The sequence below is a fragment of the Prunus mume genome, linkage group LG8 (assembly GCF_029339155.1).
Source record: "Prunus mume cultivar Tortuosa linkage group LG8, ASM2933915v1, whole genome shotgun sequence".
Classification (NCBI taxonomy): Eukaryota; Viridiplantae; Streptophyta; class Magnoliopsida; order Rosales; family Rosaceae; genus Prunus; species Prunus mume.
The window spans coordinates 21,392,366-21,409,496 of record NC_142705.1 but is presented as its reverse complement, the minus strand read 5'-3'; the positions used below and the strand labels follow the sequence as shown (position 1 = coordinate 21,409,496).

Sequence of the window (17,131 nt, the reverse complement as noted above, 5' to 3'; positions counted from 1 at the left end):
CATGGAGAGGGGAGGAGGAAGAAGCGTCACTGAAGAAGTTTTAGTGATGTGAACTAGTTGTGGTGATGTGAACTAGTAGTTTTAGTGCCGTTTTTGTCTGCCTTTGTTTTGCTTTTAGCATGTTAGTTTGTTATCATCTTGAAATTGGTATTTTAAATGTTTTGTTGATGTCTTTAATTGTACCATTGAAGTTTATTTAATGAATAAAAAAAAATTAATTTATAAAGGAAGCGCAAAAGCGCTAACTCGCCCCCACCGTGTACATGAAATCCCCATCTAAAACCCCGCAAAAACCTTTTCTTAACCAATGGCTATATTATCAGCTCCTCTGCTTCTTCCTCTCCTCATCCCTTTTCATTTCCCTCCAAACGACACCGTTTCGGAACCTTCAAGGTTTCCAGCTCCATCTCATCCACTAATGGAGCTCTGCTCAGAAGACAATTCACCCAGCGATACCCTCTCGTGTTTGCCAAAGCCTCCTCTGTTTACACCACCAGAGAAGACCTCGACACTGTCAATATCGCTGAGGACGTAACCCAGGTTCTGCTCTATGCCGCTGGTTTGTTCTTTTGTTATAGCGTACTTTTCAACGCACATTTGTTGAATTTCTATCTGAATAATCTTCCTTAATGCTAAGATTTCAACAAGGCATATCTTCAATTTTTGGCACTGCACTGGTTGGTTGGTCGGAAAAAAATTAGACGAAAATTCTCTATGTTGAATCTCTTGTAATATGTACACACACACACACACACACATATATATATGTGTGTGTGTGTGTGTGTGTGTGTGTGTGTGTGTGTGTGTGTGTGTGTGTGTATTGATGTGTTTTTGGGTTTAATATTGTGAGAAAGTAATGATAAGTAGGTGGGTTTTGAATTTGTATCAACGTAGTTGTTGGATGTGGTCACTTTACACATTTCATTACAATATATAATCTTGTTTTAATCACTGCAATTTATGTGCATAGTGGTTTTTATTGTCATAAGTTTTTGTTGACTGGAATTTTGCTGATAAACTGATATAGTTGATTGGAAGTACACCAATGGTATACCTCAATAAAGTTACCGGAGGTTGTGTGGCAAATATTGCAGCAAAGCTTGAATCTATGGAACCGTGCCGAAGTGTCAAGGATAGGTAACTTGCTTACTGATGAATTGTCATTTTACCCCATATTATGGATCTTACTAGATGTTGTTACCGTTATTTACCAGAATTACTTCTTAATCTTTGTTTGCCATCCTGATTGTAGAAGATTCATCAGGTAAATGGAATCATCCTATTGATGAAACTTTAAGACATAATTGGCCCATGTGGTAGTACTCAAAATTTAAAGAAGTATCATTAATTTCTTCATACTCGCTTTAAGTTTGAAGTAATGTATTTTTAATGGAACTAAGTATCTTTGCTGACCAGTAATAATTACCATACCACTATGATTTCCATTTCATTAACCTTTGTGCTTGTTGAATGGAGAAACATTGCAGATGCTCATGTTATATTTGCTGATTAAAATTTCAGAATTGGATGTAGCATGATATCTAATGCTGAGAATAGTGGATTAATATCTCCTGGAAAGGTGAGCTGATTAGTCATTATATGAAAAATTTACTGTGTAGATCAATATATCACCTTGTCATCTAAGATGCTTTTGCAAGTCACATGGAGTAAGATGTTATAGTTGGTGAAAGCCGTGTTTTTTATTTTTCCTTTTATTTGGGGGGTGAGGGGAGGTTGTTTGTTGCATACTTCTGTTATATAAAAGAGTTGTATGTTCTTTCTGTAACTATGCAGAGTGTATTAGTTGAACCAACTAGTGGAAATACAGGACTTGGTATTGCTTTTGTTGCTGCAACTAAAGGGTATAAACTTATAGTCACCATGCCTGCATCCATAAATCTCGAAAGGAGGATTCTTTTACGTGCGTTTGGGGCAGAGGTTGTTTTGACAGATCCAGAAAAAGGTTTGAAAGGAGCTTTAGATAAAGCTGGAGAGATTGTTCTGAGAACACCAAATTCATATATGCTTCAACAGTTTGATAATACCGCCAATGCGAAGGTTGTTTCTGTTTTCTCTCCAGGAAGACTTGACTAACTGCTATTGGTTATCCTAATCTTCGTATATTATATCTTATAGTATTATATTATAGTGACGATTCAAATGATGAATCACAGATACATTTCGATACTACTGGGCCAGAAATATGGGAGGATACCATGGGCAGTGTTGACATATTTGTTGCTGCTATTGGAACTGGTGGTACTGTTACAGGCACTGGGCGTTACCTGAAAGCGATGAACAATGAGATAAAGGTCAGGCTTCATAATGTATAGTAATTCATTGCAAGTTACATGTATCTTCCACCGACGTCTAGATTAATGAATTATTTCATGATTGCTCATCTCAATGATATTTATGTGTCCCTTTCAAATTGAAACAGAATGTTATGGATTTGACTTTAAAGTTCAGATTGTAATGTTAATAGACATTCATTTAAGAGTTCTATATCATTCATGTGATATATCTATATTTTTTTTTTTGGAATATACCATTGTACATAGGCCTTAGAATGGCATAGCACTTCCAATGGCTGTGACTATGAACTTATTATTTTTTCCTTTTTCTGTTTTAAAGTTTATTGCTTTGCAATATTATTGCAGTTGGAGAACTTAGTGTCATTAGAGATTTCAAGCTTGTTACTAGATCTATATCTGGTGGGGTGTCTGAGTGGTTGCTCTTACATGGCTTGATTAGTGGAAATTAGTGTCACTGCAGTTTTATGGATTATTGAGTTTGTAACTCTGGAAAGCTGCATGTTTTGTAATTTGGTTATCCAGGTAGTAGGTGTGGAACCTGCAGAGAGGAGTGTGATCTCTGGAGAAAATCCAGGTGAAAGCACTGTTGCTCTTCATTCTTTAATACATCAATTTTCTGTTGCAATTCCTTTTTCAAGAATATGATATGCCTGTACTGACAAATTTATGTGAGTTCTTCATGCAGGTTATGTGCCAAGTATTTTGGATGTTAATTTGCTTGATGAGGTCATCAAGGTAAATTGATTTGCATTGTCTCTTAGGTTTTATTAGTGTTATTGTTTTCTTATCGTCTCTTGGAATAGGACAATGCACATGGGTTTGTCATCTTGGGTTTTTAACTAGTTCTTTTTTTGTCTAATGGTTTGAGAAATTGAGCGTTTACTAGCATTTTAATGGTGTTACAATAATTGGTAGGTTTAGAGTATAAAGATGGCTGGTTTGGTGGGTTTTAAAGTTATTGGACCCCAGAAAAGAGCTCTTGGGTGCATAAAAGTTGAACAATTTTCTACTTTTAGTCAATAAATAAATCATCATTTTCTTTAACCCATAGCTAAATAGTGGCTTACATTAAAATTGCTAAAATACTTTTGGACACTAATTCTGACCTACAAATTACAATGACTGAAAATTAATAAAAGCATTGAAATAAGACTCATGGGATACTACCAGAGCAGGTCTAAAATAAGCTAAAAATTAAGCATATTTACACAAACAAATTTTTATTTTTATTGTGAAAAAGAAACATAATTTTATTGCAATTTGACAATAAAAAACACAATACAAGCCTTTACACAAACAAATAATTTCAAATAAAATGTCTGAGAACATAATATGAGTGAGATACTAAATATGCCAGCTGCCAAATGAAGGGTGGTGATGCAGGGCATCCAAGAAGCCTGTTGTAAATAAGCTCAAAAAATAAGCGAGGAAGATCATTGTATTTCATTATTTTAACAACAAACTACATTGGTCTTGATATAGGACACAAAGACATAAGTCTGCCCTGAAGATTAGCCTTCAATTAAGGGAATCAGACAATTATCCTCAAATTAAGCTAATTCAACAATTATACCTCAATATAAGCTAACAGACTTATTTAAGCTAAATGCCTAATAATCCGCCATTAAACTGTATGACTAATAATAAGCCTACAAAACAAAACTCCCCATGAAGTTGTAGGGTAGATATCAGTGACTCTCAGCTTGCTACAACAGATAGAACTGAGATGGGAATCAAAAAGAGATCTCAACGAGACAAACATGAGATGAGATACCAGCAAGACAAGAACCAAGATGAGATCTGAGATGCATCTCAGTGTGGGAAGTGTTTAGAACCCTTTTATTATTGAGTGACAATCTTGTGAATATCCATGTGGAGAGCACTAGCATGTGGAGTGTGCTTGGACTTGGGATGCGCTGGCATGACGAGTGAGTAGATACCTTTTGTTATTGAGTGACATTATTGTAAACACAAATTGGTTATGTATGCATTGAGGCTGTGGTGGCAGTTAGTCAGGGAGGTAGAGGTTAATTGGGTGTTTTTAGCCCTTAAAAAAAAAAAATTTCTCATTTTGATGGGGCTCGTAATTAGGAGTTTGGGTAGTTATAGAGTTAGAGCATCTAAACCCAAAAAAAAAAAAAAACAATTAGAAGTTGGTGGAGAGGCTCAAGTCTTCTACAGTACTGTGTAAGACTCGAATTCTCGATGTGTGATTGTTTCTACGCGCCCCCTCATGTGTTGGTGACTGTACCGTGTGTGCTTGTTGGCTGGACACATGGATTGCCTGCTTTGATACTATGACAGAATTAGTGCGTCCAACCTAAACCCATTTTGAGATGGGCAGAAGGGCCAAAGATGTTATATATTGCTCATCAAATCTTTATACTCCTGATGTGGAATTCTCTTGAGAGGAAATTACATGGAATTTGGGGAAACCGAAAATACAAATAAGTTTGTGTGGTCAAAATGAGTACAATGGAATTGATGCTAGACCTTGGGGCTTTGTGATGCAGGTTTGCCATGTAGCACCAGGTAAGGGAATAGGTTTTGGTTAAGCGGTGCTCATAGTATACACAATGCCAAAAAGTAAGGGAAGGGTGACCCTGCACTGGAAATGAGTTCTTCTCCTGGGCGTTATGCTTGTATATAGGTTTGCTTGTTTAAGAAAGACCAGAAATTGGTCTTGGCATTATATTTCACCACTTGCTACCAATGTAGGAAGCAAACTTAGCAGAGCAGATGTATGGAATGAGCCTAGATGACTTAAGGACCTATTGATGGGGGTGAGTGTGTTGGTTAGTAACCTTGGAAAGGGGAAGCAATCATATGGTCATAAGGTCATGAGATTCACTGAGTAGTTTTTGTTGGAAAACCTCCTGGATCACAAACATGATTTCAGATAGGTCAAGAGTAAGGGTGGCCTTCACTTGGAGGTGTTTCGGTGCTACACTGTTGAATTTCTTCAGTGTAAAATCTCGGCATATGTCACTACTCATTGAAGACAGACTTGATTAGGAATATTGAATTAGAAACCCTAACCCTAGCCTCCCTCTTGTTTTATCTCCACTCCCCTTTCCTCTTTTTTTTTTCTCCTCTCTTCCTCTCTCTGATCCTGTCTATCCCATTCATATTGTTTTCTTTTTTTCTCTCCCAACAAATACTGCGTCATAAGGTATTACTGGATGAGTATTTGAGATTTGCTATGTCAATCAGCCTCTTAATTGTCTACATGCCGCCTTCCTTTTTGTCCTTTTTTTGGGGTGGGTTGCTTTTCACTTGTACATTCAGTTCAAAATTAACTATATGATATATATATTTTTTTCTTTTTCAAATCTAGGTTACTAATGATGAAGCTGTTGAAATGGCAAGGAGACTAGCATTGGAGGAAGGTTTACTGGTAATTTGCAAGTATTCTTTGACATGGAGCACTTTATAAGCAACAGATTCCAACTTCTGCTATAATTTATTAGCTATTTAACTTAGAAATTCATTCCACTTTCTGTAATTCTATCCTAATTCAAGGTGATTTTGATAATTCAATATGCAAATACTTGTCGGTAGGTTGGTATTTCATCAGGAGCTGCTGCAGCTGCTGCAATAAGTTTAGCAAGAAGGCCTGAAAATACTGGAAAACTAATCACGGTGAGGTTCTTTTTTGGTTTTGTTTCTCATTTTATTCTTCCCTATAATGATTATTTATACGATTTGACTAGCTTTAATGTGTGCTTTTAGCATCTTTAGTTTGTCATGCAAATTGTAGCAAAGCAGTAGATAGCTTCATAGCTAAAGCATTTTACCTGGATCCAAAGTGTTGGTCAAATTATAAGAAATAAGAAACTGATGCAGAATCATTTAATTGATAATAAAAAATTGTCTTGAAGGGTGTAGGATGTAGTTTAATCAAGATAATGCGATCATGAAATGCATTTGTTGCATAAGAAAACTTTTCTGAAGCAAATCGCAAATGAAATGCTTCGTTTACACAATCCTGGATCAGATTATATGTCTTGGTCGTGGGGCTGATTCAGATTAGATGCCTTGGTCCAATCTTATGACGAAGTGACAGCTAATTCCTGATAGAATTCTTTTGTATTGCAAAGTAAGAAGCTAAAAAGAACTCTTGCTGTGTTTGACAACGTATTTCATTCATAATAATGCTGAAACAGAGTGTTTTCTCTTAAATACAAGAGCTGAGATAAATAACCCTCCTACGTCCTAACAACATCTAACTAATTACAGTTCACTAACAACATTTTGTTGTTTAATCTGACTTTGGTAATAATACACTGTCTATTGGCTGAATACTGGGCTCTTAATTTAGTTTAGCTTAGTTTAATTGGGTAACATTTAAGGCTGTTAGAAAAAAGGCCATGTAGATGTTGCCCTTTAGTGCATGTATCTACAAACTTATCTGTGGGCACAAATATGAATTATCCGAATATTTCCTTGTCACCCTTCCTCAAACAAATCAAAGCTAAATGTATGTCAGTGACATACATAAACATCAAAAGAATAATGTAGGGACCAAGATCCTTCATATCAAACTCATTGCCAAGATTGGTACGCCCTACAGGTTCACAAATCTGTTAGCATACTATTTGTATTTGATTCATTATTGTTGACATTTTATCCTATTATCATGAACAAGAGCATAGCTAAGCATCATTGATTTCTTTTACAAATTTCACTGATCTCTGATTCTCAGTTCTCTGTTTCTCCGTTATTTAATGGAGATTCATGTTGCTGGGTAAGTCATCCGTACATAATTCCAATTTGTGTAGTAGATGTTATGTTCTAGATATCTTTCTTTTGATTTTATTTTAAATACCATCTTTACTGTCCAATGTGTTTTTACAATAGTACCGCCACACCTGCGGGTGCGCATGCATCTGCTCATTGAATTAATAAGTTGACAAATTACATTTTATACCATTCCAAACAGTATTGTGTTGATTGACTTTGCCTCAATATGTTATAGGTGGCACTTCTGTTGGGATATACAATCTAATCTTGTACTGCATTCTTTCTATTAATTTTTTTTTTCTTTGAACTTATAGGTCATATTTCCAAGCTTTGGTGAGCGGTATATTCCCACTGTACTTTTCCAATCAATACATGAAGAGGTTCAGAAGATGCGAGGAAGATAAACATAACTATTCCAGACAATGTATCATCCAAAAGATTGACACCTAACATTTTATGAAGCAATCAGAAACCACCACGTTTCTGAAAAAAAAGGTATATATATATATATATATCATCAAATTGGAAAATTAAACCCTTTTTTTCCCCCTAGATAGGTTGCTTGGCCTCATATGTTGCAGAGGCAGCATTTATGTAATTTGACTTTCATTCTGATGTAGGATACATATTTTGTTTCTGTATCCTGCATTGTTTCTATTTATACAAATGGCCATTGATCATCTACTGGAGTTAGACCATATCAATAATACATTGGGTGCCATATGATCTAGTATTGTCCATGTGAAAACTTTACGTTAGTTTCTACTTTAATCTGTAGGGTGAGAATTATGTAGTTAATCTGGAGGCTTAAGTTAAAACATAGCTATCTACATTGACACCAAAGAGGTTTCTGGTGTTTTCATAAAACCCTTTTAGGTTACATAAATTACACTAACCACCTGAGGTTTTGTTTTCACATAACCCCTTTCTTTTATTTTCCGTTGAAAAAATTGATAATTTCTTTATAAAAAAATTTCTTCAAATGAGGTTGACATTGTCATTAGAGGAAAATTGTTTGTTTAGGTGAAAAATTAACAGGAGGGGTTTTGTGAAAATAATTTGAGACATCAGGGGATGTTTGTGTAATTTCTGGAACTTGAAGGGTTTTGTGAAAACACCAATAACCTCAAGGTTTTTTATTGTAAATAACTCTTAAAACATATGTATCTAGTAATCTTCTTCTTGTGACATAGGCCAAAGCAGCTTTTTATTTGGTTCTGAACCTCTAATGTCTCCAATACTTACAATATATGTGCTTGCTCGTCCTGCTTTGAGTTGGTTCTTTAGGAAATCCTTTGGTTTATTTTATAGGCGCTGGAAGCTCTTCTTTACCTTAGAAACCCTAGCATATGGTCTTCCTGCTTTTTCTTCTTTAGCCAAGTCTCTTCACCTCTTTCTGCTCATTTCCCCCAATGTGGCCTTCATCAGTGAAGCATCTGGGCTTTCCTTTGTCTCTAAAAAGGAGTGTGCACTAGATTCTGTAGCAGTAATCAAATAAAATAAATATAGCGATTTTTAAAAAATTGTTGAACAATAACATCATGGATGAACCATAGATTAAACTGTTGGAGAGTACTTCATAGGCCATATCCGAGTCCTCTAGGTCTAGGCAGTCATTTATCTTGTGGTTTTGTGCATGGGCTTCATCGACATCACCACCACTATGAAAGATTTGTTCTCGGACACGACGTATTCTTATTATAAACCCATATTTACAATAAAGTGTTGTGTTTCAAGTTCTTTACAAAAATTTATCTCCCATGTTGTTACATAGAGCAGAACTAATAAGTTAGTCCCACATTGGAAGTTTAGAAAGAAGTTGTAATAAGTCTTGGTCATCCTTGGAAGTCTAGAAAGAACTTGTAATAAGTCTTGGTCATCCTTGTTCCCAAAAAAAAAAAAAAGGGTCGGAAGTGGGGTATAGACCTCATTGTCATGGAAAAGCCCTTTCCTTACTCTTCAATATAGTCTATGAGGACGTCCCTCTCCTCAGTTGGTTGAGTTCTTCCTCTTCCACCTATGCAGGCAGACATTTGAAACCCCAGACATCCAATGAATATTTGTGTAAACCTCCCTCCTCCAATCTATTATACTAAAAATAATTAAAGTCTTGGTCATCCTTTGAGTACAAATTGGATTGGGCCATGCGTTGGCTCATGTGTGGGCTTATGGTTTAGATTCTCAAAGGAACATAATCATAACAAATAGTGTTTTTGTGTGTGCCATTTTTTGTTTTATTTTAAACTCCTTAGAGCACTTTCACTCATTTGTCATAAAAAAGGGCAAGGGGAGGCACTATTCACCCTGTTTATTTTATTTTAAACTCCTTAGAACACTTTCACCAATTTGTCATGGAAAATGGCAAGGGGAGGCAAGAGCTACTACTATTCATATGAATAGTACCAATCCTTGCAAAAGGCAAAGTGTGTTTTCACCAATTGCCATGACAAATGGCAAATACTATTCACTTTAAATTATTATTAATTTTTTTTATACATAAACGATTAATTTTGATAGGGTTTAGGTTTAGTGTTTTGGTGTGGGAAGTAAAGAATATGGCTAGATATTTATTAAAAATAAAAATAAAAATCTGAATTTTTTGGTTTTTCCTCCCCTTTTTTTTTTTCAATTTGTAATTATTTCAATTGGCTCATCGACATCATTACATCACTTGTCAGAAAGACGGGCTGGATTTGCCTATGGGCTTGCCCAGTTGGTAGGCTCCACGCCTTACGGACTTGCCCTTGCGCCTTTGGGGCGTCCGCCTAGGCCCTCTCCAGCCCGGGCTTCCCTTTGCCTGGAAGTGCTTGTTAGCCCTTGCCGCTGGAAGTGCTCTTAACACAAGTGTAAGGTGGTGATGCGCTAGTGTGCTAAATAATTGAAAGATTAAAGGGCCTTAAATGAGCTAAAAGATTGTAAGACAACATTTAGGTAAGTTGGGAGATAAAGGTCGGTTATCTAGCATTTGAAATAATTGTCCTATTGGATGTAATAAAGACTCATATTTTCGTTTATTGGGAGTCCATAATTAATGGTGCACCTCATGTTTGGTTGGCCACTACGAACCACAGCGTGCCGTTTTATTTTTCATCGTTATTATTCATTTTTTTATGAATTATTGTGAAACTAAGGGACCACAATAGGAAGGTGGCGTTTTGTGATTTCTTGTTGTGTCTGTAAAGGCACAGGCATGACAGTCAAACCCTTCTATATGTCCTGTGAAAACTTAGCTTTTCAATTTGCATGGTAGGCTTGGAAGCCATAAGATCACAGCTTCTCACACCGAAAGGTGAATATGCTCACATGTTTTGCCCTCGTTTTCCCCCAAAAGTAGGGTTTTTGAGGCAACCATTTACCTCATTTGGTTGCATGACTTTCGTGACGCAAATCCCATTTACTTATATGGCTATTATTCCTTTCCCCGATATCTCTAGCTAATTGTTTCTTCCAAGTTCATAATTATTAATTAACATAAATAGTACACAATCAAACATAGAACAAAAAGATTGGTAACACTTTGAATTCATCTCCTTCTCTCTCTCAATCTCTCTCTCTCTCTCTCTCTCTCTCTCTCTCTCTCTCTCTCTCTCTCTCTCTCTCTCTCTCTCATAACTTATGACTTCCAAACTTGAAAACCAGTCTACATGCCTACCTAGATGTCAATATACTTAGTCAATAATTGATTACCTTTGTACATGTGTATGTACTTAGGCAAACAATATTTTAGCACCAGCCTCCAGCTACCATGAAGAAGGGCCCCCAATAAATGAGTTTTTTTTATGTATAAATACATTCTAATTTCCATTTAAAATATAGGATTTAAAACTCAAATTTTGTTATTGTTGGACTGCATCCTAATAAAATTGGTTTGTATGAAGGCATTTGGGATGACAATTAGCATAGTTAATCAGCTGATTATAGTTCCTTAATTTCACACACTAGGGAGAAATGATGATCAACTTCCTTAATCCATTCAGAAAGAGAAGAAAAAAAAAGTTACAATTATCAGCATAGAGATTCCAGACTTGTTGAAACCTCAGCACAAAAGAGATCAATAAGCACCCTTCTTTGTTGGTTTTTGTTTTGTTTTAGGTAGCTCAAACCGAGGACATCGGAGACAATTCCATCATCTGATCATCGTCTACTTGTCCAGCACTTTCATCCAACAGCCACTTCTCAAGAAATGATAATGGAGGAGCACTTGTACTGCTCTCACATCTAATAATTTGCTTGTTCTTCTGATCACGATCAGGCACAAGATCATCATCATGAATAGAATCACATCGAGGGTTCAACTTATTATCAGACTGAGTAGAATCACAAGTGGACCTGTCCCATGAAGCAACATTGTTCAAGTTCTCATACGACAAAATCGATTCCAACTCTTCGTGACGAGATACTAGATTTCCAGCAGGTGTTTCTTGATCCTGAAGATCATCAGATGCATTGAGTTTGAGGTGGTTAGTGTTAGACAGTGTCTTCTGGGTTGGGGAGGATCTCATCCAACCTTCCAGGAGTCGCGAAATGTTTGCGGTGCTCGAGGCATATGTGGAGGATTGGTTGTTCTTCAGAGTAACTGAGGAGGCATGACTTGCCATATTATCTAAGCTCCCTTCACTCAAACTCCTCCTTGATACAATATTTAACTGATGACTGGTACTTGTGGTTGAGTCTGATGCCATGTGAGGGTCTAGAGCTGATTGAAATTTCTTCAGCTTCTTCTTCAAGTGGGTGTTCCAGTAGTTCTTTATGTCATTGTCAGTTCTCTGTGGGAGGTAGGAAGCTATGGCCGCCCATCTGTTTAAACCAATAATATATTAATTAAATTCACCAAATTAATTCACATCTATAAGAATTAATAATACACAGACAATTTTATTTTAAAAAGTTCATAATATATAGAAAAGAAATAATATTAATCAGTAAGTTTTGAAGATGAATTACTTGTTACCCAGTAAAGCTTGCAAATGAATGATCATCCCTTCTTCATGAGGTGTGAAGTTCCCTCTCTTGATTCCAGGTCTGAGGTAGTTAGTCCATCTGAGCCTGCAACTTTTGCTGCACCTCAACAACCCTATATATTTTGCAGCAAAATTAAACAAGAAACCACCAAATATTAATTCATGACATATATCCACTGCAATATATATATACATACCATATTGGATTTATGAGAAATACAAATTAAATAAATAAAATTAAGTAATTTAAGCTGTTGCTTAATTACCAGTGTTTGTGGGAACTGATCTCCAATTGCCCGGACCGTGTTCTTGGATGTAAGAGACAAGGATGATGTCCTCCTCAGGGGTCCATGGACCCTTCTTGATGCCAACCTTCTCACAGCAAGGAGGCCTTCCCATCTCTCTCTCTCTCTCTCTCTCTCTTCTGCCTTCTCTTCCAATCCAAAATGACCTCACACTTAATTTCAAATACTGTTATGAGCATGTGAGGGCTTTATATACATGGTCTCTTAAAGGAAGGAACTTTTTCACACCCATTGATCATCTACCTCGCTGAGTCATCTGGACTTTTTATTAACTCTGACTTTAATAATATTGTCAATCTTTCTCTAGAAACCAACGTCAGAAAGGGATCAATGGAAGTCGATCGAATATCTTTCCATCTTTCTCTCTTCTACATCGATCGTCACGTGCCACTTCGGCACATCACCAGAAATAGAACTTCACATTCGTGCCCTTTATTTCTCTTCTTGTGAACCTCCTATTTGTGGTTAACATGATTGTTTAGGTGGCTAATGATCTTTTGTTTATATGAAAAACACACACTAAATTATTAAATGAATTCCTTAAGAATGCTTTCCCAATAGTACACAGCTAAAATGACTTTCTACCCACTGCAAAAAATATTTTAAAATCATATTTTTATCTCCATAGACCCTCGTAATTCCATAGATACCCGCTAATTAAGCATCTTCACTTTCTTCTTATTTTTATTTATTTATTTATTTTATTACAATATCAGATTGTGTACCTAATAATACATATGCTTTTTTTCGTCATTAAAATTGAGTCGTTCGGTTAAATTTGATTTTAGTACTTTGATTAATACACTGTTTTGAATTTATACCTAGGTATAAAGATGTACCTGTAATCATATATATATATTTTTTAGAGTAAGCGATAATTGTATTCATAACTTAGGCACAAAGACCATCAGTCCATAAGGGCATAAACTACATAAAAAGGGTTGATACAAATGTGGAAACACAGTAACCATGCAAGGTTATTTCAGATACAAAGAAATACACCACAAGGTATATATCCACTAATAGTGGTATAAAGCCAAACAAATTTTGGCAAGAAAACCGCAACCCTAAACAAATCAGACATCGATAGCAGTGCCCAAAACTACCAAAACAACTACAACTTTTGAGCTCTCACAAGTAAAAATACAAGTACAAACTCAACTACAAACAAAACACCAAACTCATAAAAGAGTTGATGTAATTATTACAACCCAAAAAAACTGCAAAACCAACCGAGATGACAAAAAGTAGAGTCGTCGCCGTCACCACTACGAAAACAGTAACACTATTGTCGAAACCCAAAATTGAGGGGAAACCCGCAGCTACACAAGAACCTATAAAAAAACACACAAAACCCACATATCAGCGAAAAGAACCCAAACAACACCAAGATAAAGCTGCAAAAAAAAGGACATCACAAAGTGAGATGAATTTTAAGGAGATTCGGAGCAACAAAAAAGTCATATTTTTAAAAAGATTTATATTCGTCAGTACATAGTTGTGGCTACATTCGTATCTGTAAGTATTATATATAACATAGCTATGAACATAAATGTAGTACCTATAATTTTGTTTCACTTACGTACATGTGGGAGAAAGATTTCACATTTTCAAAGACATAATTACACATGGACAAAAAGATAGCTAAATTGACAAATTCTACCTCTGAACAAACCCACGAAAGAGATCGACACCTAATCATACATTGATTAAGAACATATAGTGTGCACCGTCTAGTGTAGCTGGCAATGGAAGCCTTTTGAAGCCACGCATAGGCCCAACACTTTTGAAGCCCAACAATGACAAGACCTGCCCCGAGTTCCCTTTTGGAACTCATGACGAACCCTATGCTCACCCAACACCTGAAAAATGTCAAGCCCAAATTACCAACTTACCCTTTGTTGAGGCCCAAAAAAGTCACGGGAAGCCCAAAGACATTTAAAGCCCGATATAATATATAATGTCGGTCATGTGTTAATCCAAACTGTATTTTGGGATTTAATTCATTAAATAAATATAGAAATAGCGTACATGCCATGCCAAACTAATAATACATTTTTCCCATGTCGATCACCTATCAAACTCACATGAACCCAAGTCATGTGGTTTATGGGCCTTGCATGAGGAATTGTGGTGTGGAATGTTACGGAGGTCCACAAGGCCCACAGAAACTCTTAGATAATGGAGACTTTGGGCTAGCTACTTGGGAGCACCAAAGTCCAAGCCCATTACTTAGAGTTCTCCAATGTGGGTGAGCAAATGAAATATTTTTCAAGCACTTCCTTTTACCCATATGAAATAGTCATTTTCTAAATACCTAGCTTTACCCGTTGAAAACAAGCATTTTCCAGCACTTCCTATTACCCACTGGAAACAAGCAGTTTCCAATGCTTCCTTTTACCCATAGGAAATAATCAGTTTATGGTACCTAGATTTACATGCTAGAAAATAGTATGCCCCAATGCTCCCTTTTAACCACTGAAAATAGGTTGGTTCCAGTACCTCCCTTTACCTATTAGAAATAAAAGGAAACCCTCACCCTCTATAAATTGGCATTCATGGCTCCAGAAAATGACACCAATTTTTCTTCAGCCAACACTCCTCGCTCATTCTGCAAGCATCCCAACCATTAACCCCTCTTGGCTGCTGCAAGCTTCTCAAAGCAACCATGAGAACTCACCTTTCCTTAGCTATTGCAAGTATTCCAGTAGCCTTCACAGTCATTCCTCGGCCATCACAACCATGTCTTCTACTTTCTCACCCTTGAAATCCATCATCTTCTCCATAAAGCCTCACCAAGCATAACTCCAAGCTTTTCATTCCTTCCAAGCTTTAAACACCATAGCCTTCAAACCTCAAGCTTTTCCTTCCATCCTCCTTCTCTTAAAACTCTTAAATCCCCATAGCTATAGCCACACACATCAACACCAAACTCAAATATATCCAACACCAAGCCAAGCACATGCATTCTCATTTGCTAAACTTGTGGGTCTTTAGCTCCCACACTCCAAGCTCCCATGCCAAGCCCATATAATCTCATATCAACATCAGCAAGTCATCTTCAGCTCTTCGTCGAGCTGCCGGAAACATCAACACAAAGCACGCAGCCACTGGAAGAAGAACAAAGTACTCCCTCGGGACTTGCTTCTCCTTTGGGATACTTTGGGCCTAGTTCTCGCTAACTCATACAAAGGAGCAACGAAGTCTTCATTCATTACTCTATGTCAATCCAAGAATCAACAAAGCACGGATAAGCCTTTGGACGAAAAAGACCCCAACGTAAATGGCGACTAGGCTATTACTCTTACAGCAGCTTCTCCACACAAGTTTTAAGTCACGTCGATGCAATATACCAAAGATAAGACTGTTTTCTCCTTTGTTTCTTTTTTTCTTAGCCATATGCTCTGTAGAACAACCCAAAAAAAAAAGTTGGTAACATTATCTCTTTTCCTGTTTCTTAGATCTATATTCTCAAGCTAAATGAAATCTTGGGAGAGGACTCCTGAGGTTGAGGCAAATCGAGCATTTGTGCCACTGAGGTACCAGAGACACCAAAGCAAAACCGTCCCCAAATCCAAATGACTTGGGGGCTTCGTGCCAAGCAAATTTAATGCAAAATCAAAGAATTTTTTTTCAAACTTGAGAGAAACAGAGCATACGAAGTAGAGAAAAGAAATAAAAACTTGAGCAGAAGAAGGTTGAGCTCAACATCCATTCACAGACTGAGGCTAGCCCTGCCGTTCACCTCTCCACCATGAAACATCATCAGCAAATTTGGCCATCGCCATAAATCACCTTCATAGTAGCCCTCACCTATCTAAGAGTTGTGTAAATACGATGAGAAAGTTAGAAGGAACACTTGCTCAATGCTCTCAGCCTCATCTCTATGAATGGCTTCACCAAGATAAGATTTTTTGTCTCATGAATCTCAATATGGCATATATAATTGTTTATTGTTTTAATATATTCATAAAATTCATGTTTCATTGAATTGTCTTAAGTATAGACAAAAGCACATGGGTTGGTTTGCCCAAGTCAAAAGGATTGATTTATTAGTTGTTATTATTATAGTCTGATGCATTATATGGTGCACCAGCTTGCATCATTTTCTTATTATTTCCACTACCATTATTTTACTTGTCACTTCCATTATTATATTGTATCATTATCTTGTTTAGTGTGTGCGTCAAATAATCACATCACTTTATTACTCTATCTATGCATCATACCATCTGATGTCTGCCTAAAGTATGCCATTCTAATAAAGCATTGGCGTAAGAAATAACTAACGCACAAATTAAACCCTATAAATTATGCAATCGTAGTACGAGTAAGTAGGGATCGTTCTATTCCGGGGATTAGGAGGGATGCTAATCAACACAAATTAGACTTATTAAACTGGGAACTATAAGCTAAGGGAACAATGATTGGGGGGAATTTGGGCGATTTAGAATAAAGTAAAACTGACAAACAACTAAGTTGTGAATGAAATATGGATTAAGGGATAGCTAGAGGATTCTTCCCACACATGGAACATATGCACACAAATCGATCTCCAGATTACTCTTTCTATAAAGTATGAATGACAAAGCCCCAAATTAATTGTGAATGCACTAATTAACTCTCAGATTTTCCTAAGTTCATTGAATTGGACTCAACGACGCAATCAAATTATCCTTATCAAGTTCCCTATATGAACAGCATGATAGAGATACATATCAAAGATCATTAAGTTCTATGAAAATCATAAGCCTTGACAAGGCAATTGTAACTATGAAAAGCATGATACTCCTGCCAAGAATTTACT

The 17,131-nt window shown here is 36.5% G+C and overlaps 2 protein-coding genes across 2 annotated transcripts; one reads left to right on the top strand and one right to left on the bottom strand.

The window, feature by feature from the left end:
- The first annotated feature begins 328 nt into the window (after positions 1–328).
- LOC103339069 (S-sulfo-L-cysteine synthase (O-acetyl-L-serine-dependent), chloroplastic) lies at positions 329–7,738 on the top strand. Its single transcript, XM_008242347.3, has 10 exons — positions 329–540; positions 1,028–1,137; positions 1,522–1,579; positions 1,795–2,058; positions 2,175–2,312; positions 2,838–2,889; positions 3,001–3,050; positions 5,653–5,712; positions 5,877–5,957; positions 7,373–7,738. Exons 2-10 carry the CDS (start codon positions 1,046–1,048, stop codon positions 7,460–7,462), a joined length of 885 nt encoding a protein of 294 aa, XP_008240569.3. The 5' UTR covers positions 329–540; positions 1,028–1,045; the 3' UTR covers positions 7,463–7,738.
- Positions 7,739–10,952: 3,214 nt separating this feature from the next.
- Positions 10,953–12,725, bottom strand: MYB60 (myb domain protein 60). The gene is made up of 3 exons (XM_008242348.3): positions 12,286–12,725; positions 12,003–12,132; positions 10,953–11,855 (listed from the first exon to the last, which is right to left on the bottom strand). The coding sequence occupies exons 1-3, from the start codon at positions 12,416–12,418 to the stop codon at positions 11,156–11,158; spliced, it is 963 nt and encodes a 320-aa protein (XP_008240570.1). The 5' UTR covers positions 12,419–12,725; the 3' UTR covers positions 10,953–11,155.
- Between the last annotated feature and the right edge of the window lie 4,406 nt (positions 12,726–17,131).

Excerpts from the sequence above, each read along its gene's own strand:
- LOC103339069 (XM_008242347.3), top strand. The coding sequence starts at position 1,046 with ATGGTATACCTCAATAAAGTTACCGGAGGTTGTGTGGCAAATATTGCA. Across the intron at positions 1,580-1,794 it reads GATTAATATCTCCTGGAAAG|AGTGTATTAGTTGAACCAAC; the intron begins GTGAGCTGATTA and ends GTAACTATGCAG. Across the intron at positions 2,313-2,837 it reads CGATGAACAATGAGATAAAG|GTAGTAGGTGTGGAACCTGC; the intron begins GTCAGGCTTCAT and ends TTGGTTATCCAG.
- MYB60 (XM_008242348.3), bottom strand. The coding sequence starts at position 12,418 with ATGGGAAGGCCTCCTTGCTGTGAGAAGGTTGGCATCAAGAAGGGTCCA. Across the intron at positions 12,133-12,285 it reads ATCAGTTCCCACAAACACTG|GGTTGTTGAGGTGCAGCAAA; the intron begins GTAATTAAGCAA and ends CAAAATATATAG. Across the intron at positions 11,856-12,002 it reads CAAGCTTTACTGGGTAACAA|ATGGGCGGCCATAGCTTCCT; the intron begins GTAATTCATCTT and ends TGGTTTAAACAG.